At 34.6% G+C, this 27917-nt stretch overlaps 4 protein-coding genes across 7 annotated transcripts; 1 reads left to right on the top strand and 3 right to left on the bottom strand.

The window, feature by feature from the left end:
* Nucleotides 1–2723: 2723 nt before the first annotated feature.
* On the top strand, nucleotides 2724–4563 carry LOC115997302 (RING-H2 finger protein ATL47-like). Its single transcript, XM_031236837.1, has one exon. It carries the CDS (start codon nucleotides 3420–3422, stop codon nucleotides 4368–4370), a length of 951 nt encoding a protein of 316 aa, XP_031092697.1. The 5' UTR covers nucleotides 2724–3419; the 3' UTR covers nucleotides 4371–4563.
* A 5171-nt stretch (nucleotides 4564–9734) lies between these two features.
* On the bottom strand, nucleotides 9735–10413 carry LOC115997668. The gene has a single exon (XM_031237262.1). The coding sequence runs from the start codon at nucleotides 10370–10372 to the stop codon at nucleotides 9920–9922; it is 453 nt and encodes a 150-aa protein (XP_031093122.1). The 5' UTR covers nucleotides 10373–10413; the 3' UTR covers nucleotides 9735–9919.
* Nucleotides 10414–13447: 3034 nt separating this feature from the next.
* LOC115997517 (B3 domain-containing protein REM20-like) lies at nucleotides 13448–17001 on the bottom strand. Its single transcript, XM_031237086.1, has 7 exons — nucleotides 16937–17001; nucleotides 16754–16821; nucleotides 16224–16330; nucleotides 14904–15315; nucleotides 14330–14484; nucleotides 13946–14224; nucleotides 13448–13734 (listed from the first exon to the last, which is right to left on the bottom strand). Exons 3-6 carry the CDS (start codon nucleotides 16293–16295, stop codon nucleotides 13958–13960), a joined length of 906 nt encoding a protein of 301 aa, XP_031092946.1. The 5' UTR covers nucleotides 16296–16330; nucleotides 16754–16821; nucleotides 16937–17001; the 3' UTR covers nucleotides 13448–13734; nucleotides 13946–13957.
* A 537-nt stretch (nucleotides 17002–17538) lies between these two features.
* On the bottom strand, nucleotides 17539–23125 carry LOC115996475. Of its 4 annotated transcripts, XR_004093627.1 has the most exons (7): nucleotides 22781–23125; nucleotides 21479–21588; nucleotides 21307–21371; nucleotides 18586–20187; nucleotides 18392–18510; nucleotides 17730–18278; nucleotides 17539–17613 (listed from the first exon to the last, which is right to left on the bottom strand). XR_004093627.1 is itself a non-coding variant. In XM_031235712.1 (6 exons), exons 4-6 carry the CDS (start codon nucleotides 20123–20125, stop codon nucleotides 17817–17819), a joined length of 2121 nt encoding a protein of 706 aa, XP_031091572.1. In that variant the 5' UTR covers nucleotides 20126–20187; nucleotides 21307–21371; nucleotides 21479–21588; nucleotides 22781–23125; the 3' UTR covers nucleotides 17679–17816. The 4 variants fall into 4 exon arrangements, 3 of the variants coding, with proteins under 3 accessions (XP_031091572.1, XP_031091573.1, XP_031091574.1); XM_031235712.1 differs by lacking the exon at nucleotides 17539–17613 and having other exon boundaries at nucleotides 17679–18278; XM_031235713.1 differs by lacking the exon at nucleotides 17539–17613 and having other exon boundaries at nucleotides 17679–18278; nucleotides 21479–21558.
* Between the last annotated feature and the right edge of the window lie 4792 nt (nucleotides 23126–27917).

Here is a 27917-nt window from a genome sequence, read left to right as displayed (position 1 = left end):
TAATTAAAATTATTTAAAAAGTTTATTTTAAAATTAGTAACCACCATGTCATCACAATTGTAGGTAAACAGGTCAATTTGGACTTTTTTTTTTTTTGAAAACATGTCAATTTATACTTAATTGCATGAGTTTATATAGTTCAAGAATCCAATTGCATTCTTTTTGAGTTCGATGGCCTAATTGCAGTTTTGTGTGTAGTTCAGTGGTTTATTTGACCATTATTCCGAAAAAAAATGATATTACTAATTGATTTAAAATATAAAAAGATCGTAATCTATATTCTATACTATATATAAAAGTAAAATCCTCCTATTTCATTCCCCGCCTAAACTTTTGTAGTCAATTAATGAAATATTTTATTGGTCAAATAATTAATAAAGCTTATTTGTTAAGAAAATGTAAAATAAAAATTAACTAATATCTATAAATTGATAATATGTATACTCACGTATCAACACTATTAATAAAAGTAAAATCATTTATCGGGAAAAGAAAATGATATTACTAATTGACTGAAAGTTATTTAAAAACTTTAATAATTAATTATACTTTCCTTTTGAAAACTCTAAGTTATTTAAACTTTAAAAAAATTAATTGAACATGGGTTGTTAGATTTTTATAATAATCAAAATTAATTCATTCAAATATGGAGGAGGAAGATAAAACTAAATGCAATATGGGGAATGAATATACTTAAAGTATAAAAGTATAATTACACATATATTAGTGTAATTGACTAATAATAATTGCCTAAAAATTATTATGATAATTAAGTTAAGCATTGGTCGTTGAATTTATTTTTATAATAATTACAATTAATTTATTTCTCATTTTCTCATATTTATTTTAGTAATAATATAATTATATAAGTCATATTACTTATAGATCTTTTTAAGATAATTTTAAACAAACAAGTCATATATTATTCAATTAATTGAATACTAATCTTATAATCAAATAAATGTATACGTTTAATATTAGAATTTTTTATAATTTCATCTTTATTTTTATTATCTCAATATATAATAAAAAAAATTTATCCACGCCCGGGTAATTTGACAATTATTTGTTCTAATTCAAAGGAAAACATCAGAAAACATAATCGATCCAATCAATTTCATCAATTGCGCTATATAATATTCGATGTTATAATATATATAATTGTATATTGATCTAAATATTCTTTAAATATTATAACAAATCCATTCCGTTGAACGCACGGGCGAAAATACTAGTAATAATAATAACAATAATAAGGAGAAGCCTCAATTATGGCTGCTGATTTTTTTGTTTTAAAAATTATTTTGACCTCAACGTCATTTAACTATTGAGGGTTTTTATTTTTTTATTTTTTATTTTTTATTTGTATATGTATATATATCCTACAATTCTACTGCTGTTGTATTCAAATTTTTTCTATAATCCTAATTTTTCAATATCACTTTCTCTCAATCGAAGAATTTGAAGAATACTTCCATAGTATTTATTAGTATTCAATTTCGAATGAGAATTTTACTATGGTGTTAATTTGCTTGAATTGAATTAATAAATTATATTTTGTAATTAAAAAAATTTTACGAAATGATCAATATGTCTCTTAATAATTTGGAATTTCAAAATAAATTGTTATTATAAAAAAAATATATCAATAATGGATTAAAACTGTCACTTTTAACATAATTAAAAGAGAAAATTTATATATGCGGGATAATAATTCATGGAATGAGTCTATTTAGATATAATTAATGGACTAAAACCGTCATTTTTTTTAAATAAAATAATAGATGCTATGTAAGAGAAGGATTAGAGAAAAAACTATACGATAAGAGATTATATGGTAACGTGGAAGAGTTGAACTCATAAAATGGAGAGATAAGGAGAGAAGAGATGAAGATGCCCTAATAATGTACAAAAGTAACCCAAAGGGATAACTCAAGTGGCAAAGGAATTTCTTTGTGGGGAAGAACTCCAGAATAACCTAAATTTAATTCCCATAAGTTACAATTTTTTTTGGGCCAGCTCCTGTGTTTTTTCGAAGCGAGTAAGAATTACTTGAATGGACCCGAACCGTTAAACGTACAGAGAAATACCTGAAATATCTCAAGAAATTAGTCGAATAGACCCGAACTGTTAAACAGACGGAGAAATACCCGAAATATCTCTGAATTTACACACAATTAAAAAAAAAAAGTACAAAAGCACTTGATGGTGCATGGGATGTGGTGGACCATTCAATCATGCCATGTATCCTTGAGTGGGGCCCAAGTGAGATTTGTCAAACTAGACAAGAAAAGATGGCAGAAAAGCAGTCTGAGGAAGGAAGCTAATGTCCTAATCATAATTGATTAGACAACATTAATTAGGTGCATGTTTTACTTTAACCAGTTTGTTTATACCACTAATGTCTTGTGTTAAGTAGTTGCAGAAAAACAACCTTACCAACTTCCACATGAAAATGCTGAGTTGCCAACAATCATTACATTATAGTCCAACCACTAATTGCCTTCCCCACTTGAATTAACTACAAAGCAAAACTAGTGAACCACCCAGATTTTCCATCCAAGGAATCTTGATTATTCAATGCTTTTTTTTTTTTTTTAATGTAAATTTCCCCTCTTCTGACTTTACTTTAATCCAAACATTTGACAAAGACAACATTTGACAGACACTGATCTTAGGTGACAAAGACAAATGAGGCAATCCATCCTTTGATGTCACTACTCACTATCAGAACTTCATTTCATCATCTTTGGAACCATTGTTCTGTTTTGCACCCATCTGACCATGCTGACAGCAACAAATCAGAAAATTTGTTTTTGGGTCTGATAAAAGTTGGAATCTTGACCACTAGATTGTAGTGTTTTCCAGTTTCATTTGCAGGGGAAGGGTAGGTAGGTAATCTGCACTTCAAATCTTTTGTTTCTTGTTATTCTCCTTCTGTTTATGAGGTGCCAGTGGTCCTATTTTATGACAATTTCAGCTGAATAATTCTTGGGAACTGCACTTGTATTTATAGGTACTATTTATGGAGAAATCCCTAAACATTTCTTGGGATTTTTCAGCATCTCTATAGCCCCATACTGGTTTCTTGGAAGATGCTTCAAATCATAGTGGCTTTGATTAATTTTCTTGCTCTTTGAGATTTGTCCTGTACCCCACATGTTTGTGGAAATGTCTGAAATGAGGGTTAAGATGTAGCTTTGACACTTTTCTCTTCCCTTTTATCTTCCACTCCACAGACATCTGTCACTGTTATAGAAACTGCTTTTAATTTTCTGGCATATTCCCAATTGTGAAAGTTTCTTGAAATTCCAAACAAATTGCAAGAAACACAGTAATTTGCCTGCCCATTTCTGGTTTCTTTCTTGGGTGTATATGCTGAAAATAACAAGAACCAAAAATCTCCAAGTTGTTCATCCATGAGTGGAATTAGCCCAATTCTGCTGTTGGTGATAGTGATTCTTGCTGTGATCTTCTTTCTGTTTGGCATTCTTCATCTCCTTATAAGATATTTCACGAAAAGGCCGTCTTTCTCGTCGTTTCCACAGTCGAATAGATTCCCGGACACTTCTAATGGCTCCCATGTGCTTCAGAGGCAGCTGCAACATCTCTTCCGGTTACACGATTCCGGCCTAGACCAAGCCATCATTGAGGCTTTGCCCATGTTTTACTACAAGGACATCACAGGCTTGAAGGAGCCATTTGATTGTGCTGTGTGTTTGTGTGAATTTTCAGAGCAGGATATGCTGAGATTGCTCCCTTTGTGTTGCCATGCCTTTCACATTCACTGCATAGACACCTGGCTGCTATCAAACTCAACCTGCCCTTTGTGTAGGGGCCTAATTGGCTCAGAAGGGTCTAACTTTGATGAGCCAAGAAACCAATGGCATTGCTTCTTGGAGGATGGGGGAAGGGAGGATTTAAGCGGCCACGAGGAGGTGAGAAACGGGCAGCAAATCGGAGGGGATTGTCGGGTTTTCTCGGTGAGGTTGGGGAAATTTCTGAGCCAGGGAGGTGAGATTGGGGAAATTAGTAGGTGCAATTTGGATGCAAGGAGGTGTTTCTCCATGGGTTCTTGCCAGTATGTTGTTGGGGACTCGGAATTGCAGGTTTCTTTGCCGAATGCTAATGGTTGCCATGCCCGAAACGCGGGGGTTCTGAAAGGGAACCACCATGGCAATATTGTGTTGAGTAGTGAAGGTAAAAAGATTAGTGCTAGAACTGAAGGGGAGAGCTTCTCCATATCCAAGATTTGGCTGTGGTCCAAGAAAGGTAAACTTCCAAGTTGCCCAGAAAGTGAAAGCAATGTTAGTGGAACTTCTCTCAATGGTCTTGGTTTGTCCATGGCTAACACAACTCAGCTAGTTTGATCAAGAAATTAAATGCTGCACTGTTGTACTGTGTTTGTTGCACCAGAATGCAGGCATAATTAGCTTAGTGTTTTCTATTTCCAGTGAGGCATATATGCATGCTTGCTATGCTTCTCTCCTTTGACATTCATCATTCATGTACAATGGAGGACCAGAAAGCAGATTAGACAATGCAATGTAATGTGGAATTAGAAAAAAAAAAATTAAAAAAATAGTGCAATGAGCCAATGATGAGTTTTTTTTTTTTTTTGGGTAACATTGGTTAAATCCCGCCTTGTGACCAGTGTTGCAAATATCCCGCCTAGGCACTGATTAATCGATGCCTAGGTGTTAAGCTCTGGCCGACTGCCTAGCATATCACCATAATCGGTGGTCTAGGTAGTCAAATGACAGCCAAGTCGGCCGATTAGCTATTGTTCTTCTTTTTTTTTAAAAAAAAAAAAAGTTATTTCACTGAAAACGACATCGTTTTTAGGGAAATAACCCAAAATTGTTCAAACTCTAGATTTTTTTAGGTTAATATTTAATATTTTAGTATTAACTATTAAAGTATTAAATAGTACTCCCTCTGTCTATTTTACCTGTCCTATTTACTATTCATGGGTCAAACCAACTCTTTCTTCTTTGCTTATTTTCTTTAGTAATTTTTTATTATTTTTAAATTTAATTTTTTGTGTTTAATAGTACTTTTAATGTAGTTTCTAAATATATAAATTTTATATATTAATGCTAAACTTAATAATATAAAAAAATTGGATTAAAAATTACTTCAGTCAAGCCTCGTTAAACGAACCAGACAACCATTTTGGGACGGAGGTAGTACAGTTTATAATTATCAAATCTTAAAAAATTAAAATTTTTTAAACAAATGTTTAAAAAATTAAAATTTTTTAAACAAATGTTTAAAAAATAATAAATAAATAAATACACGGGCCTCTAGGCACTGATTAATCGCCACCTAGACACCCCCGACGCCCAAGGAACGCCTAGCGATTTTTCAACTATGCTTGTGACTCTAGCTGGCAAAAGAACACAATGAGGTAAACCAGAAGGTTCAGATTGAAGCCAAGAAAGTTGAGATTTGAACTTGTAATTACAAGTTTGTATTCATAGTTAACTTGGCTAGAGTTATCGCAAAGGTGAGTTTTCTTATTTGGATGTTGATGTAGTCAACTTAAATTATGCCACTGCTTTGTTTTCTTCAACTCACTCTTGAGCTTTAAGAATTGACAATGATTTGGCCACATGTTACCTAATAATGTTGGATTGGGATTCAAGCAATGCTTCATTAATCTGTTTTCAGTATTATAGTTTTGGAAAAAATATACACATTTAATGTGAGACGAGACGTCTCTATTGAGAAAAACAAGATCAAGAGATCATGAACAGAAAACAAAAAATAAAGAAACGGGTTATGTGGTTCAGCCAAGGCGAAGGGAATATCTTATTAATAGTGATGATGAAATATACATGTTACAATAATCATCATATTTATTGACAACTCTAATGGTATTGATAGGGATTATTCTCCGAATATACCTCTGTGTACGTTCAGAAAGTTTGATCAATATTTAGGTCATGATTGAATGTCCCGTGAAAAATATTTTATTCCCAAAGGATCGAACCACCGCCTATAAGAAGGCCTTCACGCACACAACTTAAGGGGGATTGCATTCTTCTTAATTTCCATCTCTCAGGAACACTTAGGAAGGGACAATTATTCCTCCCTTCTCTACAAGATGGAATAAAAAAGCTTCTTTGGGCGAATTTCTTAGATCTTCTTGATACTTCTCACGCAATTTTCATACACATTCTATACATGCAAATACAGTAAATGACAACCCAGCGGGAATTATTTCTATCAAGTATATTCAATTCACAAAATTACCTATTTCATAAAAATAAAATTCACAAAATTACCCTTCTATAGTACTGAAGCGTGCAGGGGACCCAGTCAGCGAATCAAGTTCAGGTTCTAATAACCACGGAAACATGTGTTGTTGTTTCGTTCCATTTCGCTTCATTTTCCCTGCGCTCCAACACTGTCATTTTTCAATAACACATGAGACATATATCACATTCTCAAAAAAAGTGAGTCAAGGAAATTAATTTTAAAACGGTTAAATGCCAATGGAACAAATTTCATTAGTCTAAGGAAGGAATAATTTATCAAAAGTGACAATAAATATATTTTTTGTTGAGCATATATTTTCTTTAACATGACCGAATTTAATAGAAAACTTAACTTTTATATGTTTGGACTAAAACTCTTATATTAAGTCTAAAGTAAGTTAGATAAGTATATATTGCGTGTAAATCTTTTCTAATAATTATAGAATTTTATAGACTTATTAGATAATTTCACATAAATCGACAACTACTATACGGATTCACCTTACAACTTTATAAAAATTTCATAATCTTTTTCTCATTTTTTTTATTATACCAATTAAGGGTCTAAATGGGTAAAACTATTCTAATTTGATTCGACGAATATTTAAATTTGATTGGATTATTGTTGAGTTTAAATCGAACTCAAGTAGTTTAAGTAACCAGTTGAATCCAATTCAAGACTCTTAATACTAAGCTTGAGTAGCTCGATTCAAAGCCTTATCACACTTTTTACTTTTTATATAATATTATAAATTTAGTAATATATTTATCGAGTATAAAATGGCCATATATAATCGAGATGTAATATTAAGTTTTGTTATAATATTTGGTTATAAAATATTTATTATTATTATTTTTGTATTAAAAATATAAAATTCAAACTTATCCAAGTCGAGCTCGAATAACTTGAGCTTGAGCTGAGTCGAGCTTAAGCTTAAAAATTCAAAACTTGGTCAAGCTCAATATTTTAATTCACGCCAAGTTTTGAGTTTTGACTACACTTGTCATATCCTCTCGGTCAATCTCGTCATACTTGGGATTTTTAGTACAATTTACTTTTCTTGTGTAATTTGTAAGCTATTATACATAAGCGAAGTTTACCAAATACACACTCTCATATATATATACTAATTGTTGTTTTGCTTGTAACCCAAAAAAGGAAAACACAGCTATAGCTAGCTAAGAAATCAATGACTAAAATGGTTAATTATGAGCAAAAACAAATATATATAGTAAGGTAAGAAGTCAAAATCATGGTAATAATATTCACCTAGTTTGACAAAACAATTCATCGGGTTTTAATCAATGATACAACCACCACTATTCTGAAAGAGTCATTACCCTATATATTAAAGTTAATAACATGGACAAAAAAGCTACTCCGTATGTACTTTCCCTTTTAATAGTCCACTATTGACATAATAGCAGGACATAACGTTACTGCTATAGCTGTGAAGGGTGGAAGAAGTCAAGAAGAATTAGGTTGCAAAATGGGTTGTGTGTCTAGGGCATTAAAAATTGCTAAATCAATTTCTTTCATCCTCCATTGTTGTTCAATTGAGTCCAAACTTTTCTAATTTCATTCAATTAACCCTTCATCTCGCATAAAGGACGAAAATAATACAAAATATAGGTTGGAGGATAGGAACAAAGGGAATCTAGCAATAGAAAAATGAAGAGTTTCAGGAAGAAGTGTGGGTTTGTCCTCTTCTTCTACTACGTACACGGCGATTTCTCGTGACTCTAAGAGTGATTTCGAGAACACCCGGGTAGGAACGGAGTTTTATCTTCGAGAGTGGCTCCCAGAGTAGTCTTTATCTTCTTCTTCTACTCGCAAAATGCTTCAATGTCGGAGGAGTCTTCGGCGATAATCTTGGCTTGAGATTTAGCACCTTTGACTGATTCAATGCTGGTTTTTATTCCTTTGTCAACATAAACTACCCCCTCAAGGAGCTCTTGTGTTGCCTTCAAATACTTGGAACTCAAGATCCTCCTTTGAGCTCTATTCACGCCATTAGAACGAGTGGAAATAAGAGATCCAGAATATGAATGGATGCTTTTACCCATGCTCTTAAAGTCTAACACTAGGTTCACGAAAAGACTAATGATTGAACGATTTTGATAGTCAAGGGTTTAATTCGTCCAAATTAAAAGACGAGGACTAAATTTAAAAAATCACTATATATAGTCAGAATACCATTGCTGCAAAATTAACTCTTAATAAAATGTGACATAACCTATAATAATCAAATATTTAAAAACTTTAGTATAATGACATTATATATGTATTGATTTTCATAAGAGAATGTAACATGAGTCGCTTACCAAATAGTTTAGAGTTAATTTCATTTTTGTCCTATATTTATAGATAGCGATCTATTTTTAGTTTTTTTTTTTTTTTTTTTTTAAGAATATCCTCTTTAATCTTAGTATTAAAAGGCGGGTACCATACTCGTGGTCTATCCCTAGTAGAGTATGTGTCTATGTGAATTATGAGTAAGTAGACATTTAGTAGTGGATTAAAAAAATAGAAATAATGGTCAAATAGACCCTTCAACTATATGCCAAAAATGTAATTAGATCCCTAAATTAAAAAATGTTCTTACACTTTTAACTCCTCATTGTTATGCAATTAGGTTGAAAAAGTAATTTTTTAAATTCAAATTAATTTTTTTAAAAGAGAGAAGAAGTTGTTTGGCTTCTCCGTCCAACTTGATGGAAAAGTAGCCTACCTCGTTTATTTGTCTAGTTGAATCTATGACTTCTCTGTCATGGAAAAGTAGCCTACCTGGTTTCTTTGTCTAGTTGAATCTATGACTTCTCCGTCATGGTGGAGAAGCCGACAATGTGTAAATTTTTAATAATTTTTATAAAAAATTAATTAATTTTACCTGCTATTGCTTTAGACTTATGAATTAATCTAACTAATTGCTTAAATTTAATGAGTTAAGGTGTCTAATTAAATAAGTTTTTAGAGTTTTAAAGCTTAATTACATTTTGATTTATAATTGAATTGAATCACCTAATTTTAAAGATTATTTCAAAAAATTATGATTATAATGGAATTGATATTGTCGGGTAAGTAAACAATGGCAATGATTTTGGTAGGTAGATATGTGTAAATAATAAATAGGATAAAAGATGTAAAACTATATAGATAATGGCAATAATAAGAGAAATTATGTTTTTATATTTAATTTAAAAAAATATTTAGCACATCCGTTACACTAGAAAAATACATTGATCAAACAAGGTAAAAATCGAAATGATTAATAATTCAATATTTATTGTTAAGAATAAACGATTTGGTCAAAAAAGGTAGAAATCAAAATGATTAGCTAGAATGCTTTATGCAGGTATTAGAATGCTTAAGAACACTAAATAAAATGATATTTTTCTTTTTAAATGAAATTTTTTAATAGGCTAAAAATGTTATTTACAAATTACAACCCCCTCATCTAGAAGAAAAAAATAGAAACGATATTAAAGAAATTATAAATTCTTTTAAAAAAAATTCAGCTGAATTTAAATAAGAAAAATAATATGGAAAAAAAAAATTGTTTGTTTCTCGCCTACTATGAGCATGCGTGCATGCGAAGGACTGAGCTCATCACTCGTGCCCGTAAAAAACGGCGCCGTTTCTGTAACAACCGCACTCATACCAGGGTGGCTTTAACGGCCGCCGGAACCACCGCGTACCTAACGGAGAAATTCTCATTGTGCTCCGGTCCTTCATCGAAATTCAGCGCATAACTATGAGGATCGTACCGGAATTTCCCTTGATTCTCGCATCCGCCGCATCCGCAGCCGGCGATTGCTTTTTCCTTGCTTGTGTTGAAGCGGCGGAGGAAGCTCTTCCATCGCGGCCTCGCCATGGCCCCCGACCAATGCCGGAGCCGATTTAGGGCTCTGATCCCCCGAAACCACAACGCGCTCTTCTCGATCTCCACTGCACGCATCATCGTCGACCATTTCGATCCGAATCCGTCCCGGCTTGTCGCCCCGAGACATGAAAAATGGAAAAAGCATCGCCGCTTCTGTAAGAGCAATTCCGTCGCCTCTTTCTGCTCCGCTTCTCTGCTCGAAAATCCATTGCCTTCCATAGCCATTACTCTCTCTCTCTCTCACACACTCTCTCTCTCTCTTTCTCTCTCAATTTATACACGAGAATGTATACAGAGGACGTTGTATTCACTATTCATTGCATTTTGTAGAATGCAGGGTTTTACGGTAACGGATATTGAAAAGGGTGAAGGACTAACGGGAACCGGGAAATGCCGGTTGCCCAGATATGGTAAAATTTTACCATCATCATTATGTAAACTTTATTGCTTTTATGGAAAAAATCACCCGAAATTTATTATTGCAATTAAGGGAAGAAATTGAAGTGTATGATTTGATTGATGAACAAAAAATGATACAAATAGTATTTTTCTAATTTCTAATCTAAAATTACTCTCTAATTTTTTACTTTATGAGGTTATATTATTTATTCAATTCAAAAATTAAAAAGAAAATTATTGAGAAATTAGAATCAGATAGGGTCCATCGAGCCCACGCGAACATAGCTCACTGGTTCAGTAGATAGTATTTGGAAGAAGAGACTAAGGGTCCGTTTGGAAAGCAGGAAAATGACTTCTGGAAAATATTTTTTGGAAAATGAGTCATTTTCCGGAAAACAGTTTCATTTCCAGTGTTTGGATGTATTATGGAAAACTGTCTTTGTGTGTTTGGTTCATTTTCTGAAAAATGGATAGAGTTGTATAATTAAACATTGTAATTGTTTTATTTAAAATATAAAAAATTATAATAGTTATTAAAATAATGGTATTTAATAAAAGATAGAATTTATAAAAAAAATAAAAATTAAAAAAAAATGTAGCAAAGGTTTTCGGTGGTTTCCCCACCTCCTTGGTCCATGGTAATGGGTGATATGGCTTGGTTTTGGTCGAAAACATGCGAAAAAGCTATTCTGGCGATTCCGTAAGTCATTTTCCGGAAAATTGAACTGATTTTCCTTGGTCAACGGAAAACATTTTCCGTTGACCACATTTTCTGGATGTTGCCAAACACAGAAAACTCGGAAAACATTTTCCGGAAGTCATTTTACGGGTTACCAAACACACCTTAAGATTTGAACATCAGCAACATCAGTGTGGGGATTATGCCCAAAGTGGACAGATCCCTTGTGTGCACCAATACTTGATCATGTCTACTGAGTCATTGAGTTACAGTGATTTATATCCTCCCAAAATGTTCTGTCGGATCGGGTGTGGAAGACCTTGGGGTTCAGAGATTTAACCTTTTGGGAGAAGAAAGATAGGTTTCACCGAGACTTTGTCCAATTACTCATCATGTGTTAATGAAAAGTTTATATAACAACCAAATACAATAATGACATTATGAATTCAATATTATGAAGTAATTTTTGTAGAAAAATATAACATAGACATAAAATGATACGGAGTAGTATGTAATAATTTGAGAGACAACTTCACATCGGAGCTTTAGGGACTATGAGAAAGTTTCGTGTGGATAAAAAAACAAAGATTTTAGGAATATTGAGGTGGAGCTTGACTTGAAAGTCTTGGTGAACACCATCAAAGAAAAACTAGATCTAGGCAGGAGACTTCAACACTTTTTGGAATTGTATGAAGATCTTTTCACAAGGAATTACTAACATCTCTCATATAGTCATATCTTAAGAAAACAAGAAAATAAATGTTCAAGTTTTATAGTAAATTTGGGTCCAATTGTTATATCATGAATATTATGTAAATCTAGTTAACAAATTATGTACTTATATATCTGTAAATAAATTGGAGATACATAACATTTTAACTGATACATATTGGGGGTGTTTGGAAAACGGCTGATAGCTTATAGCTGATAGCTGGTTGGTTTAGCTAGTAGTTGATGGCTGGTTGCGTTAACTGGTTTGACCAGCTAGTTGTATTAGCTGGTTATAAAAAACTGTTTGGTAAATTAGCTGTTTACTAATAGCTGATTGAATGTAAAATGACATTTAAGGGTATAAGTGTATTGATTACTTCAACCTTTAAATATAACAAGAAGATAAAACTCTTATTAATAAATAATTATAAAATTTGGATATAATCTATACTTTTTTTAAGGGCATAAGTTAATTATTTTTGTTTATTTAACTCTTATTAAATTATACGAGTATTCTAAAACAATTTTTATTACGTATTTATTTTCTATTATTATTATTATTATTAAAAATAACAAATTCATCACCCGTTTATTATTATTATTATTATTATTATTATTATTATTATAAAATAACAAACACACCACCCATTTAAAAGTAAATCACATTGATTTCAAAGGATAAAATAGTCAATATACCCATTGTTTCCAACAAGCTAATACAAAAAGCTACATTCATTAGCTTTTCAATTTTCAGCTTATTGGCCCAATAAGCCAAGGCCAATAAGCCATTTACCAAACACTTCAAAATAGCTTATTGGTTGGTCAAACAGCTAAACTTGGTCAAATAAGCTAAAATTTGGCTTATAAGCCAATAACCAAACACCCCCATTATGTAACTACAGACAAATAATCTAAATGTCATTTTGAATTAGGGTCACAATGCAAGGTGAGGCAAATTTTGTTGTGGAACATGGTCTACATTGCAATGTAGACCATGAATAAATGCTCATTTTTAAAATTTTAATATATTAAAGGTACATTATTTGTGTATTGAACGTTTATTATTTGGTATACTACTAAATAATGAACATTAAGTACATAAATAGTGTACTTTCAACAAAATGAATATTTAATACGGAGTATATTAAAAATAAACTTTTTGTATATTAAAAATATACCTTACTTTTAGTATATTAAAAATATATCTTATGTTAGTGTTCACGTTACAAGATGAACTATAGTCCATGATATAATGATTGATAAGATAAACCCTACTCAATATGATAATTTGCCATTTCGGTCAAATGAGTGATTGGCCAACAACTGTGCTAAATTCTGAGTAGTTATATCATGGCCCTCATGAACCAAGATGTATGTAGCAACATGAATCCAAGTTATCCTTAATATCTCTCCCCATATAAAAAAAAAATTAAATTTATTTTTTACTTTTTTCTTTTTATATAAATAAAAATAATATATAGATTATATATCATTAAATAACTCTAATTGGACAGAAGTGTCAAATAGCTACATCTACTATTAACAAGTGCTCAACTAACACCTTGTTCTAAAATAAGATCTAATTTACCACATTACTTTAAAAATTATGTTAGCTTAGCATTTTCTTCGAGTTTTTCTCCTTTCCATCCGGTAACCCTTCCTCCATAATGCTGACGTGGAATTTAAATACAAATAATTTGATGACTTGTTTCATTGTTGACTCATTCAAACCCAGAGAAAGCCGCTACTCTCTCTCTCCTCGTCCTCACCACCATCATTGTAGTTGCCGATCTGAAAACTTAAAATTATTTGCAGATTTAGAACACTACATGCATTTAAAAAGTCCAAATTAAAGTAACAAATAAGCCACACATGTAATTCTTGATCATCTCCTTGATAGTAACATGCATTTAAAAAGTCCAAATTAAAGTAACAATAAACCACATATGTAATTCTTGATCATCTCCTTGATAGTAACATGCATTTAAAAGTCCAAATTAAAGTCTTACCACACATTAGGCCTAATGAGGTCCATGAACAACTTGTATCTGCAGCAGAAGCTCCTTTCTTCCCATTTCTCTTTCCTCGGCCACAAATTCGCAAATGCAACTGTCTTCTTCCTGAATTAGGTTCCATTTGCATAGCTCTTTCCACCCTCCTGCAAATACTACTCGCCCATCTTTCCATGGTTTGACCTTTGCTTCCCAATCTTTTCCCTTGGGGTCACGAAGGATCATCGTTGATGGCAGCTTGAGGTTGAAATCGCGTATTACATATTCAGGAATGTGCTAAGAATAGTTCATCACAAACAATGGGTTTTTAGCATTTAATTTGCAAATAACAAAGAGAGACAATAACAAGTAGAATCTCTGGAGTGGAAGTAAAGAACTGACCAGCTCATTTTTCCTCCCTTTTCTGGTTTTTGTCACAAAGTAAGGATTTATGGGTTGTGGATAGAGCCCTGACTTGAAAATACTAGCCCCAGTGTAGTCAAACGCATTTCGCTTATGGTGGTTTCTTCTAAGAGCAGCTTCTATTCTACATTCACCTAAAAATATTTGAAAACAAAAAGAAGCAACAAGGCTCAACATGGGCTACATCCCTTATCTGCAAATTGCTCATAGAAATGCAATGGCAGCCCGCACTGGCAACTTAGTTGGTTTCTGATTGGTAGATTGTGGGTAAGGACATGGGGTCAAGCCCTGGCAACTGCAATGTGGGAGTTACATACAATGTGTGTGGTGGGCTGCTTGTGGGCACCGGGCACTGGCCCTCCCATCTAATGGGCCAGTGAGACACCGTGATTTACCCCTCCATTGTCCTGTCAGGCCAGGACAATGGAATTTTTCCTTTTGTGGGCCAGGCAAGAAATGCAATAGCATAGATAACAACCACATGAAGTAGCTCATGCTCTACTAGTTTACTGTGTCAGTGTGTGGTATTAAGCTCTTAGATTTAGAAAATTACCATCACCATCATCATCATCATCTTCTTCTTCTTCTTTCACCTCCACCTCCGCAAATTCATATTCATCTTCTGACATGTTATTCTCATTGATAATACTGTCATTGCTTGGGTCCCATTCTACTTCCTCCTTGACCAGAAAGTTCGGACGCCCAACACCTAACTTCTCATCACAGCAGGGATGCCCCAACAGTTTGAAGTCAAACAGAGACTTGGTATCGATGTAGTCAAAAACTAAGAAATCCCCTAGTTCCACACAATTGTCCTTGATGAACTTTTCCCAACCTTCTTCAAAAAACAAGTCATTTCCACTGCTTCCTACCTTCACTTCCCACATGTTCTTGTACCTGTCTCTCAGAAATACTGTCCTCGGCAGTTTACCTCTCATGTAAGCTGAAACTTCTGGGGGCATTTCCTGCAACAGGCTATAGTGTGAGAAGTGACTGAACTGAAGATTATAAAGAAGATATTCTAAAACCATTCACTAAAGAGTAAATACCAATTTTAGTCCCATGACTATTAGGGTAGCGACAGTTTTGATCCACAAGTTTAATGACTGACAAATGTCATCGGATGGCTATCATTTTAATGTCAATTCTGAACAATCTAGTCTCCCCTCAACTCAAACATTCGAAATCTCAAAATTTTAAGATTATTTTCTTCCATCCAAGTATGCTAGGCCCTTTGGTTATCTCATAAGTCATAACTAGACCTTTTCCTCAGTTTCTTTGGTCTGGATGGACAAAAATAACCTTTAAAATTTGAGATTTCAGAATGTTTGAGTGGGAGGGGTGACCGGAGAGATCAAAATTGGCATTAAAATGATAGTCATCAGATGACATTTGTTGGTTATCTCATCAATAGACCTTTTCCTCAGTTTCTTTGGTCTGGATGGACGAAAATAACCTTAAAATTTTGAGATTCCAAAATGTTTGAGTCGGAGGGGAGACCGGAGTGTTCAAAATTGACATTAAAATGATAGTCATCCGATGACATTTGTCCGTCATTAAACTTGAGAAACAAGCCAAACACCTTGTGCTCAGATCACATGTAGTGACTCTTCCATATGGGAGGTCATGAGATCGAGTCTCAGTGGACTCTTTGTGCTTCAATAGGTTGAGAAAGTATGTATGAACAGATACTACAATGTAATATTGTCAGTTGTATTCAAAAAAAAAAAAAAAACTTGAGAAACTAAACTGTTATTAAGCTAATAGTCGTGGGAGCAAAATTGGTATTTACTCGTTCACTAAACAAACATGTAAATTCAAGAAACACAGTGTAATGTAGAGGAAAACACCCTGTAGGGCTGTAGGGCTGTACCATTTTCTGTGAGGAGGTTTCAGGGTTGAAGAACTTGAAAAAACCTTTAGTTTTCTTGTTTGGTCCATCCATTGCAGCCTCCAAACCTCTGCTCTGCTTTCTGGAGTCTGATTCACAAGAAAACAACAATTTCAAATGCTTTTTCTGATCTCCATTTCTTTGACTTGCTTGAGGAATCAAATGTGGGAGATTAGGTTTAGGGCTAAAGTTTTTATTTCTAATAATTTACAACTGTCATTAATTGCTTACATCATTCTTTCCATTTTTAGGTGTAGGACAATACATACAGAGAAGAAAATGTAGACTTCCAAGGATTAATTTTGAAAGAGGTTCATGTTGGATCATCTACTTAATCTGAGTCTCCTTTTCACATAAAAAAAAAAAAGTAGGAATGTGAGTTTTAGGATTTTAGGCCTTTTGGGTGTTAGATACAAAGGATATCTTTTAAGGGTTCAAAGAGATCATCATATATAGAGTAAATGCAGGGCAGAGCTCCAAAAGAAATCATAGAAGGTGCAGATTTCACATACCTTTGTCTTCTCTGACTGGGGAGCTCTTGATGGTGTAACAATGTAGGATACTTACTGGATTTAATTGACTGAAAGAAATGAAGGAGAAATAGAGAGGAGAAGAGAGAAGAAATTCAGAAAGTAGTAGACTAGTAGAGCAGAAGAGATGAGAGAAATACTATTATGTAGCTATGTACAACTCACAAAGCACACCAATGTACAACCCAATCAAACACTAAAATCCATAGCCACTGCTCGAGAGTCTTGCACTGGATAAACCGCGTTAATAAGAAAATCCTGTGTGACAAGCACAACCGAGATGGTGTTAATAAGAATCGATTAGTGACCTTGTACGAAAATTATGTTTCACTCATTCAACCACCTCTTTCAGGACTATTCAAACGCGTTTTTAATGCATATAAATGTTTGGTCAAGGGGCCATCCCCCAACCCAAGTTGTAAGACTCTTGACTTGATAACCACAAGTTTACAAATTTGACTTCTAATAAGAGTAGTCTATTTGTCTTCTTGATTTGAGCAAATCAACTTGGTAATTCTTTGTTGGCTAAGTCACAAGACGAAAATTACTCAATACACACCCTGTGGTTGTGAATTTCCTTCTGTCATTCAAAAAAAATGTTCAAAACCAATTCATGCTGCTTGGAGAAGCCTTCTCAAGATCATACAAACAAAGCATGTTTACATCATTAATTGATGCTTTTTAGTTCCCACCTTTTTATGGTGTCTACTTCTATGAATCCTTACAAGACTTGCCAAACTTTTTTATACAGAACAAGGGCTTTGCCAGGTGGTTATGTCAGAAATAACATCTCGCAACTGATCTATTAGGCGCTTCAGATGCTTGCTCTTCTCTGTGAGCTCCTACAGCGTTGGAAATATAAAATCAGCTTATTAGAGACTAGTTGTATCCAAAATACAAATGAAACTAGTATGAAAAACAAGCTTTTGCAACTAATTAGAGACTCAAGAATCTTAACTAATTGTTGTTATACAACTAGATTAGTCAAAGCAGTTTATAGCAGGCTTTTGTTCAGCAACATATCAAAAAATCCAAGTTAAAACTCTCAAATATCCATAAAAAAGTCACTCATATTCCCTTGCCCCTCATTGTCGTCATCATCAACATCTTCATCATCATTTGGAAAAGGATCTTCTTCTTCATTTTGTTCTTCCTCATCAATCATAAAACTAGAAGTATTGCGGCGTCGTGAATGGCTCAATGTTGGTGCACTCGTACCTTCCCCTACGTTAGCTCTCGTAAAAAGATTATGGCCCTCAAGGTTATTTGATGCACCAATTACTTCATCAACAAGCCGCCATGAAATATCTCCCCCGGGATGAACAGCATCATCACTACCATCAACCCATTCGTTGTTCCATTGGAACTCTTCTAAGATCAATGGATTCAAGTTAGACCCTTCTTCATGCAACTTTTGAAACCTATTTGCAATTTTGAGGTTATATTGAACATAGATCAAGTCGTTCAATCTCTTGTGCTCTAAGCGATTTCTTCTTTTTGTATGGATCTAAAAAAGTAAAAGTAGAAAAATGAACAAGTTTAAAATTTATGTATTTAAAATTTTAAATGTTATTAGTACTTACAATAATACTATTTATTAATTAGAAAAATTGTACTTACAGACTCAAATGTGCTCCAATTGCGCTCACAACCGGAAGATGAACAACAAAGGCTTATGATGCGCATTGCAAGTGATTGAAGCTCAATACTATCTCCACCAAAAGCATTCCACCAATCAACTACAAAAACATGTTTAAGATTTATCATATTAAATATACTTCGTACTTAATAGTTACTTACTTAGTATTACTTACGAGGAGTCTTTGTTTTTTGTTGCTTGATTGCTAATTGCTTCCCAAAGTTTCCTCTCATGTTATAATAATCATCAACTTGATTGCTAATCTTCACTTGCAAATCCAAATCGATGATCATCTTCTCAAATACATCATTGAACATGGCTCGTTGCTCACAAGCATATCTAATATCATTCTCCATAAGATCAAAATATTTGGAAGGATTTAAAAACAATGCAGCTCCATATAACTTTACTTCCATTTGATCTTTCCATCTCCCCTCAACAATAGACATCAACTTTGCCAACAACATTGGCTTGCTTGCAAATGATTCGTTGAGTTTCTTCTTAGCAGTCAACATAGCCATAGAAAGCTCGGGCATAGTTGGAGTTGTATCACCATTGACGATCCTCAATACAATCAGAAGGGGATGTGATGCCTTTATGCAATCCTCAATAGCAGTCCAAAATCTAGATGAAAGCACAATGTCACACACTCTTTTACCTGCTTCTGTGTTTGCCAATTTAGAGTTGTTCCAATCCTCACAAACAAATAAAGTTCTCAAACCATTTTTGTTCTTGTACAAACTTTGTAATGTGAGGAATGATGTGGTGGATCGAGTAGCTCCAGGTCTCACAAGATCTTTCCCACCTATTTGCTCTCTCATAGCATTAAGAAGTCGGTCGTGTCTATAAATAAAAGTAGTAACATTTCTAACACTTGCAATCTTAGACTTAAACTCCGCCAACTTTCCAATGTCCTCTAGCATGAGATCAAGACAATGTGTTGCACAAGGAGTCCAAAATAATGTAGGAATCCTCTCTTCCAAAAGTCTACCGGCGGCTTTATAATTAGCCCCATTGTCGGTCACTATTTGAACAACATTGTCTTTGCCAATTCCTTCAATTTTTTTCTCCAGCAATGCAGCTAACATTGTTGCATCCTGTGACTCACTCGATGCATCAACTGTCTCCAAGAAGAAAGTCCCCTTGGGACTATTGACAAGGAAGTTAATCAAGTATCTATTCCTCCTAGTTGTCCACCCATCTAACATGAGTGTGCACCCGTATTGCTTCCAAGCAAGCTGGTGTTTTTCTTTCAACTTGTTAGTCTCCTTTCTTGCTTTCTCAAAGAGAGGTACCCGTAACTCATGAGAGCTAGGAGGCTTCCATCCGGATCCCATTTGTCCAATTGATTCAATCATAATTTTAAAACTCCTTGAATTTGCCACATTGAACGGTATGCCACACTCATAGAAGAAATTTGCTATATGCATTGTTGTCCTCTTTTTTTCTTCCTTGCTCTTTGTACAAGTTTCAAGTGTTATTTGAGTAGGACTCTTGGAATGTCTCCCCTCAACAACTTCTTCAGGAGTCTTTCTAAACAATGCTGCAACCGATTGATTTTGTTTTCCCGCTCTTGGTTGCGATTCTGCAAATCTTAATGTTGATTGTTTTTCTTTTGCTAGCCGTCCCGGAACTTGGATAAATAACAGAATTGTGAGATGATAGTTGTCTTTCTCCCATTGACAATTCTTGCACATCATCATCCTCACCATCATCCAAGATCACCCTTGCTTTCTTCATCCTTGATGTGCTTTGATTTTTAAGCTTATTTTGTAAACTGCAATAATTTAAACGAATATATTAAATAAATTTTTTAACATTAATCATGCCATGCATGTTAGAATTTTATTGTATGCTGGTTTTTTTTTTTTCCATTCATCATCCTGCCACAGTCTGTAAAATATCTATTGCTACCATAATTTTTAAAATCAGACGGCTTTAACTTTTTTTGTTTTTTGTTTTTTTTATATTCCTGTGCATTACTGTTTATTTAGTATTAGATTTAGATTATGAAATAAAATAATAGTGGCCGTAAATAATAAATTAGTCAGATGTCATACGAAAATATTGCAAAGAAGAAAAATAATCTATGGTTCTTCTGCATATTAATTCCCTAATATCCATATGTAAAAAAGTACTAATATCTGTAATAGTGTAATCAAATCATACATCTTATTACGTTCACAAATAGGGTTCAACTGTTCATGCAAATATCAGGCCAACTGTTCATGCAAATATCAGGAGGTAGCAGACTACTAAGTTTAAGAAAATACTCGAGGAACGCTATTTGTTAGCTGTAAAAAAAGTATTTTATGTGTGTGTGTGCGTGTATTTATTGAAAATTTAATCTAAGTTGTGTTAAATAATAATCTATTTCTTATCATATATTTATTATAACATGAAGTCCAAACAGTACTATTTCATCAAATCAAACCATCCAGCCAACACAAAAACCATTTTCCTCATAAACTAAACCATTAAGAAGCTAAGTTGTTCAACAGCACTAAAGAACAAGCAGCAAAGAAGCATATTATCTACATCCAGTGTTTAAACTTTGAGGTCCAAATATTGCATAGTTATTTTGGTAATCTAAACATCTATGTTATCTTGACATTGGTTTTAGGAGCTGATTAGCTGAAAGCTCATGATGATTCTGTTGCAAAAATCCCTTATTATCTCTCATACATATTGCTTAATGAAGATGCAGAATTCAGTCCTTATCAGTTATCACAACAAAATGTATACATGAAACCTAATCCATTAAACAAGAATGTCTGAAGTCCAAAGCTATGATCTGTTGACCTTGTTAAATATTAGTTAGTTTTAGACCTGGAAATTTTAGTTTATATTCTTGAAGTAAAAATTGTCATTCTTGGTATTTAAATGGTATCCATACCTCATTCTGGCAAGCTGTGTAAGTTATGAAATCTTTAATATGCTGCTATAGACTTGATAGATTATCTGCAATATACAAAAATCCCTGCATTAACAAGATTCAAACTGCAATATAATTAAATTATTTAAACATTCTGATTTCAATCATATAAATTAAACTTTGAATTACTCACATGTATCAACAAAGTTTCTTACTTCTCCATTTTAAGTCTTCCATATATACATCTTACTTTGCAGCTCCTAATTTCAGATACTGTAGTATGCAGAAGATTTTATCACAAACCTGGTAAGCCATATCTAATTAAACATTTTTTTCATTCATTATTTGTGAATTACAGAGCTCAAGCAAATAAATATATGGTATACAAAATTGAAAAAAAAATCACAAAAATCAGAAACTATCACATTTTTTAACATTGAAACTCAAATATATTAACTACGTGTATAGGAAACCTGAAGAAATTCCCAAATCCATAAAATAATATTTTTTCAGAGAATTGATACTCAAATAAATTAAATCACACTTAACAAACTTGAAGAAATTAATAAATTTCAAGTATCAGAAGTCTGCAAATTTCGAAAGAATTAGGTTACCAGTATGCATGTTTGTTTATTCATGTAACAGAGAATGAATTAAAATGTTCAAGACTTCAAGATATCTTTTGTCCACCAATCCAGTGTATTGTAACAAATCCTTCAAATATTGATGAACTACTAGCCTCTAAGAGTTACAAATCTAGACATGCGTTGGTGGATAATGTGGCAGTGACAGAGATTATTCCATATCCAGACAACTAATCTTGATGACTAAAACAGTAGAAAAATAATGCATGAATGCAAGTAGAATACTTAAACATAGTACTGTCAAAGTGGGCTGGCGAGGCAGGGTGGCCTGCCATCTAGGCAAGCCAAGAAAACACCATACCAGTTAAACACTCAAACTACTACAAAAATTAACACATTTTAAACGTGGTTCATAGCTATAAATCTATAATGAGAACTGGAGATTAAGAAAAAATGAAAATGCTAATAACTTTGGTGTTACAATTTCTCCAACACAAGCATAGTTGGAGTAATTGTACTAAAGAATAGCTGCAGACTGCCAATTCTAACTTCTGAGTAATAATTTGCTGAAAGCGTAAGCAACCTCAGGCAGTGCTACATACAGTACTTTGAGTCTTCAAGCATAGATTATTTATATGTTCTTCACAGATGATCAAGAACATGAAATTTCCAGCATGAATGCTACAAGATTTAAGAGTATCCAGGGAAAAACATTAGATAGCATTGCTAGAGCCTAGAAGATACGCTATAGGCACAAATGCAGAAATAGAAAATGAAACATTTTAATCAATACGAAAACAATTAGTCCATTATCAATTTATCATTAGCATCAACACAGCATTGTCATTAGAAATAGAAATTGAAATAGAATAACAAAGCCATTCAACTCAAAAGCAGAAATTAGAAATTACCTGCTGCCTGGGGCGCTTCATTGCTACTGGACGCTTCCTCGTCGACTGTCGAGCTTCGAAGAAAGGCGTTAGAGCAGAGCTGGAGGAGAGCTGTTGAGCTGGAGTGCTGGTGCGTTGCGTGGCGGAGCTGCGGCGGCGAGTGTGAGAGACTCAGAGACAGAGTCGATTCAACGAAGACTACCGCCGGCGAGTGTGAGAGCTGGATGGCGGAGGGAGCCGCTGACTTGTTGAGGCGCTAAGTTACCGGCTCTGCGTCTTAGCGTCTGCGAAAAGCCGTGCGGTAGAAGAATCGAAGGGCTTGACTGCTCGAGGCTATGGATTTTTATTTTGATTTTATTTACTCCGTATTCTCTCTACTTGTCTCACTCTCGGAGACAGTGAGACCTGAGTCTGAGACAGTAGTCTTTGATTCTCTAGTGACCGTTGGTGGAAGCCCTTCTCCAGTGGTAATTACTAAATAGAGGCAATATTTTGGGGAAACTAAGTAATAGTTTTGAGGGTGAAAAATTAATTCATTAAATCAACCGCAAGACAATCAACAAGAAAAGGAGGAGGGGCCTTAAACCACTCCCCGCAACCTGGCTCAGAAATGACCTCCCGAGCAACAATGTGGACGACACAATTCACAAATCGCCTAACAAATCCGAATTTGACATCACCTATCAACTATGTCAATTCTTTAATCATCCACTAACAAACCAAAAGCAGGATGAAAAGAAATACTACGTAAAGCATTAAACAAAAGTTGTGAATCAATTTCCACATCAACCTCTTCCATGCCGGTATCCTTCAACCAGCTCAGCGCCTCACGCATGCTCAGTGCCTCAGCTTGCTTGACTTTTATCGCACCCATAAGATCACACTCTTCGCCGCAAGGAAAGTACCACCATCATCTCTTAGCACCCAACCCAGACCCATAACATCTCGATCATAATGAAGCGCGACATCTGTGTTGAGCTTAAGTCTTCCTCGCTGTGGGCAACACCATCTACCACCATAATCGTTATTACTAGCCCGTGTGCAATCAGAATCATTCGCTGCCCTCCAATTCCGAAGATAAGATGCGGACCGCTGCAAGACTACATTAGCAACAAAAAGAACATTATTCCACAAACAATCATTCCTGCTAGTCCACAGCCCCCAACACGTCAAAACAAAAGAGTCCAGCTTATCACCCTTTAAAGCATGAATATAATACAACTTAGAAACCATTCAGAGGCATTACGTACCACAACATTGCTCACTCCCAGCCCCAAAGTCATCCAAACCTTCTTCACTTCACTACAGTTTGCAAATAGGTGACTAGAACTCTCCTCCACTACCCTACACATGTGACACATAACAGAACATTGAACATGTTTACTCAGCAAAGCATCACGGGAGGGAAGAAAGCTAGAGGCTAATTGCCAACAAAATAATTTAACCTTGGTCGGCACATGTATAGTCCATAGCTTGTTCCATGGTCTATCGTCACAAAGTTGTTCCGTGAGCAACCGGTAGCACGATTTAACAGTGTATGCACCTTTACTGTCCCAATGCCAAGTCCATCTGTCCGGAGGTCTACGTCTGCTAATAGGAATTTTCAATATCAGGTTAGCATCACGATCGTCGAAAATATCACGAATACAATCCACATCCCACATACCTTGTTCGTTCATCAAAGAGGCAACTGGGGCATAAAAGATTGACTCATGCAGTATCGTTTGAACATACGGGGTGTCGTCATTAGGTAACCAGGCATCACTACCAACTATGGTATCCAATCCATTCCCTATATAGTGTCGACAACCTTTTCGTAAAGTTTCCTGTACCGCCAATAACCCCTTCCAAATGAAGGAGGGATTACTACCCTCTTTAGCATCTAAATATGAGGAGTGGATAATACCGAGCCCTGTAAACCTGAGCCACCAACGATGTCGGATTTGTGATCAACCTCCAAGCTTGTTTTTCCAATAAAGCCAAATTCATCTCATGGAGCATTCTAAACCCCAAACCACCCTTATCCTTCGAGGCACACAACCCCTTCCAAGCTCTCCACCGAACCCCTCTTCCGTTACTCACTGAACCCGTCCACTAATACTCATTCATCAACGTTTCGATGTCCTTACACAGTCCCATAGGAAGAAGATAGACCATCATAGCATATGCAGGCATGCCCTGAATAACATTCTTTAGTAACACCTCACAACCCGCATGGGAAAGAAATCTTGCATTCCAACTCCGAATCCGGGCAAGAATTCGGTCTTTAAGAAAACCCAAAATTTCCTTTTTCCTTTTGCCAACCAATTAGGGTAGTCCTAAATACTTTCCAGAAGTGTCCCCTTCTACCACCCCAAGCGTCTGAATCACATTCTCTCTCACAGTTTGGGAAACATTTGCACTAAAGCAGGTAATAGACTTCTCATAATTTATCCTTTGTCCTGAAGCTGATGAATATGTGTCGAGCAAAGCCTTCATGATTAGACTTTATTGACAACTAGCACGAAAGAAAAGGAAGCAATCATCCGCAAATAGCAGATGTGAAATAGGTGGCGCACCCCTGGAGACACAAACACCATGCAAGCTTCTAGCAGCCATCTGTTTCTTGATTAGCGCACTCAACCCTTCCGCCACAATCAAGAACAAATAGGGGAATAAAGGATCTCCCTGCCGAATACCCCTACCTAGAACAATAGGGCCCAACTGATTATTCTCATGCAAGACATAATAGTTAACAGTAGTGATGGTTTCCAATAGTATATCCACCCATTTACGAGCAAACCCCAATTTAATCAACATTGCCTCAACAAACCTCCACTCCACACGATCGTAGGCCTTGCTCATATCCACTTTCAACGCCACCACCCCTTCCTTGACCTGAGTCTTACGTTTCAAGTAGTAGTGAGCTTCGTAAGCGAGCATTATATTATCACTAATCAACCGGCCCAGCACAAATGCACTTTGAGCTTCCGAAATGATCCCATTTAATAAACTTTTCAACCTATTTGCACATACCTTCGCCGCAATTTTGTGTAGGACATTACAAGGTGCTATTGGGCGAAACTCCATCATAGATTCTGGTTTAGGCTTCTTCGGGATCAACACAATATATGTATCATTCGCCTTCATAGGTAACTTGGTAGATTCCACGAATAATTTACAAAATTCAACCACCTTCCCACCAACGACATTCCAGAAATGCTGATAAAAGCCCGGATTCATTCCATTCGGTCCTGAAGATTTATCAGGGTGCATTTGGAATAGGGATTTACGTACCTCTTCAGAGCTTATCGGCCTTTAAGAGTGCTTCATTATCTTGAGCAGTAACCTTAGGCGAAATGCAATCAAGAACTTCACTCATATCACCCTGTTGAGATGTAAACAGATTCCCAAAATAATCAACCATAACCTCTCCCATCTCTCCCATCCCTGTCTCATCATCAACCCACCCTCCATCAGCATTCTTCAAACGATATATCATGTTTCTACGCTTCATGGCTTTTAGTGAGTTGTGAAAATATTTACTGTTAACATCCCCATCCTTGTACCAGTGTTCTTTAGCACGCTGCTTCCAAAATAGATGTTGTTGTTGTAGTAAAAATAGGAGTTCCTTCTCAGCCAACCCATAATCCCGTACGCTGTTTTCATCACGTCTAGGCCGCAAGGAATCCATACGGCGTTTGCAGACTTCAATTTGCTTGAGGAAGTCTTTGTTATACGACTGCCCCCATTTCCACAGGTCACGCACTCACGCCCACAGCGATATTAAATGTATGGTGAAATATTGTGATGTATTTTGATATATTATGGATATGTTTTGATATATTGTTGAGGAAGTATTTAGGATTCACCTTTTAAATTTTATTATTTAGTTTTGGTTTCACTTTTTAGTTTAGTTTAGATGTTCACTTTTTTTTTTTTTTTAACTGTTTAGGCTGTGTTTGGAAAGCAGGAAAATGACTTATGAAAAATATTTTTTGAAAAATGAGTTATTTTTCAGAAAATGAGTTCATTTTCAGTGTTTGGATGTACTCTGGAAAACTGTCTTTGGGTGTTTAGTTCATTTTCCGGAAAATGAGTGAAAAATAAGTAGAAATGTATAATTATACATTTTTATTATTTTATTTAAAATATAAAAATATATAATAATATTTATTATAAATAAATTAAAAAGTTAAGAAAAAAAAAGAGGTCGCTGCCTCTGGTTTTCGCCGGACTGAGAAAGAGACGGCTGAGCCGTCCCTCGTATGTGGCACGAAGTCATTTTCCATGTCTGGAAAAATGACTTGAAATTTTTGTCTGGAAGTCATTTTCCAGAAAAATGCCCCTATTTTCCGTGGTCAACGGAAATCATTTTCCGTTGACCACATTTTCTAGAGGTTACCAAACACCAAAATCCCGGAAAATGATTTTCGGAAATCATTTTCTGGGTTACCAAACACACCCTTTTTTTTTTAACACACCCTTAATGTTTAGTATTTATGTTTAGATTTAGGATTTGTTTTTAAAAAAAAAATTAGATTTAGGATTTAGTTTTTTGGTTTACATTTTAGAGTTTATTCGGGAATGCATTCTATACGGTTAAAAATTGCACTATATAGTATTGTAAAATGTACTTTAATCTTAAAGTTGAAAAAATTTATCAAAAATGTCACCACATTTTTAAAATCAAATTGCTTCAATTTCATTAGATTTTTTCTGATGAATGACTGATATTAGTTCTTAGTTTTTCTAATGCAAACAAGTTCTCATGTGGATGTGTGTGCGTCCGTGTTTGTTTTGAATGAAAATTCTAAGACATCTATTATTGGTCGTTATGACATCAAATATCACTAAAAGTGAATGTAAAAAGTTCTAGAGTTTGTACTTGATATGATACATATATTGTTCCACATTGTCCTTATTGCACTTGGTTACAATTTCAAAACTTTTTAGTAGTACTCGATGCATGAGGCAACAATGTTGATCGAATCATACCGTAATATGATTTGTAGGATGGGACGAGTCTAGAAAATGCTAGCCTATTCTATTCTTGCCGAGGCTTGTGGGCTTGGTAAGCTTTCTAACCATTTTTTGTTTAAAAAAATTATTAATTAAATATTAATTTAAAAAGTGATAATTAGAGCATAATAGTTTAGGTTTTTTTTTTTTTTTTTTT

This window comes from Ipomoea triloba, chromosome 11 (assembly GCF_003576645.1).
Source record: "Ipomoea triloba cultivar NCNSP0323 chromosome 11, ASM357664v1".
Taxonomy (NCBI): domain Eukaryota; kingdom Viridiplantae; phylum Streptophyta; class Magnoliopsida; order Solanales; family Convolvulaceae; genus Ipomoea; species Ipomoea triloba.
The sequence above is the reverse complement of the archived record's forward strand: the minus strand, read 5'-3'. Positions and strand labels throughout refer to the sequence as shown.

What these genes read in the sequence shown, in the direction of transcription:
- LOC115997517 (XM_031237086.1), bottom strand. Translation starts at nt 16,295, where the DNA reads ATGGATGGACCAAACAAGAAAACTAAAGGTTTTTTCAAGTTCTTCAAC. An exon ending in AAACCTCCTCACAGAAAATG is followed by an intron (nt 15,316 to 16,223) that starts GTACAGCCCTAC and finishes AGCCTGTTGCAG; the next exon opens with GAAATGCCCCCAGAAGTTTC. An exon ending in AAGGGAGGAAAAATGAGCTG is followed by an intron (nt 14,225 to 14,329) that starts GTCAGTTCTTTA and finishes AACTATTCTTAG; the next exon opens with CACATTCCTGAATATGTAAT.
- LOC115997302 (XM_031236837.1), top strand. Translation starts at nt 3,420, where the DNA reads ATGAGTGGAATTAGCCCAATTCTGCTGTTGGTGATAGTGATTCTTGCT.
- LOC115996475 (XM_031235712.1), bottom strand. Translation starts at nt 20,125, where the DNA reads ATGATGGTGAGGATGATGATGTGCAAGAATTGTCAATGGGAGAAAGAC. An exon ending in ACAAAAAACAAAGACTCCTC is followed by an intron (nt 18,511 to 18,585) that starts GTAAGTAATACT and finishes ATGTTTTTGTAG; the next exon opens with TTGATTGGTGGAATGCTTTT. An exon ending in ATTGGAGCACATTTGAGTCT is followed by an intron (nt 18,279 to 18,391) that starts GTAAGTACAATT and finishes TTACTTTTTTAG; the next exon opens with ATCCATACAAAAAGAAGAAA.
- LOC115997668 (XM_031237262.1), bottom strand. Translation starts at nt 10,372, where the DNA reads ATGGCTATGGAAGGCAATGGATTTTCGAGCAGAGAAGCGGAGCAGAAA.